General features: G+C 73.9%; 1 protein-coding gene across 1 annotated transcript; it reads left to right on the forward strand.

Moving 5' to 3' along the window:
* Positions 34-1,111, forward strand: CDK2AP2 (cyclin dependent kinase 2 associated protein 2; the record flags this gene model as incomplete). The annotated part of the gene is given in 4 exon segments (XM_021402494.1): positions 34-365; positions 586-751; positions 836-968; positions 1,056-1,111. Coding segments are annotated over 4 exon segments (522 nt in total), but the record flags the coding sequence as incomplete, so codon positions are not given.

Below are 1,111 nucleotides of genomic sequence, written 5' to 3' on the forward strand. Positions count from 1 at the left end.
TGGGGGGGGAGCGGGACGCTGCGCGTCTCCATGGCGACGAGGGAAGGGCGCACCGCGCCGGCGTGCTGGCGGCGTGCGGGTTGTGACGTCATCTCCGCGCCCGGCCGAGAGCGCAGGCCGGCTCTGCTCGGACCGCCGACCAATCAGCGCCGCAGGGCCGCGCCGCCTGACCAATCAGCTGTCAGGAGGCGGGAGGTGATGGTGGGGGGGGTCGCCCCGCTCGACCTCCCGCTTCCGCCTTCCCCACACGGCGGCCGCCGCTCGGGAGGGAGAGCCGCTCGGGAGCGGTGCGGGGATGTCCTACAAACCCATCGCGCCCGCCCCCAGCGCCAGCCCCGCCCCGGGGCCCGCCGCCACGGCCGCCGGTGAGAAGAGCCCCCGGGGGTTGGAGAAGCGGGGGTAGAGCGGGGGTGGGGGAAGGAGAGGGCTGAAGGAGGGGCACGAGGCCTGAGCGGGGCGGCGGGGCCTGAGGGGAGCTGGGCCCGAGCAGGACCTGAAGGAGAAGGACGGGGGCCGAGGAGGGGACGCGGGGAGTCGGGGGCCGAGGGAGGGAAGGGACAGGGCCTGAGGAGAGCTGGGCTTGAGGGGTGACAGGGCCCGAGGAGGAGGACGGGGCCCGAAGGAGGGCTGCACCCGGTCTGAAGGAGGGCTGCACCCGGTGACGCTCCCCGCAGCTCCCAGCGTCCCCTCGCCGTCCGCCTTCCGCCCGCTCTTCAACGACTTCGGGCCGCCCTCCATGGGCTATGTGCAGGTGAGGCCGTGGGGTAGGGGCAGACGAGGGGAGGGCGGTGCGGGGCAACGCTGAGCCCCGACCCCCCCGTGCCTCCCCTGTCAGGCCATGAAGCCGCCCGGCGCGCCGGGCTCGCAGAGCACCTACAGCGACCTTCTGTCTGTCATCGAGGAGATGGGCAGGGAGATCCGGCCCACCTACGCCGGCAGCAAGAGCGCCATGGAGCGGCTCAAGCGGGGTACCGAGCCGGGGGGTGGCCCTCTGTGTACCCCCCCCCCGCCCGGAGCTCAGTGCCTTACTTCGTGTCCCCCCCTTCCCCCTTCAGGGATCATCCACGCGCGGGCGCTGGTGCGGGAGTGCTTGGCCGAGACAGAGCGCAAC

The sequence above is a fragment of the Numida meleagris genome, chromosome 6 (assembly GCF_002078875.1).
Source record: "Numida meleagris isolate 19003 breed g44 Domestic line chromosome 6, NumMel1.0, whole genome shotgun sequence".
NCBI classification, from domain to species: Eukaryota; Metazoa; Chordata; class Aves; order Galliformes; family Numididae; genus Numida; species Numida meleagris.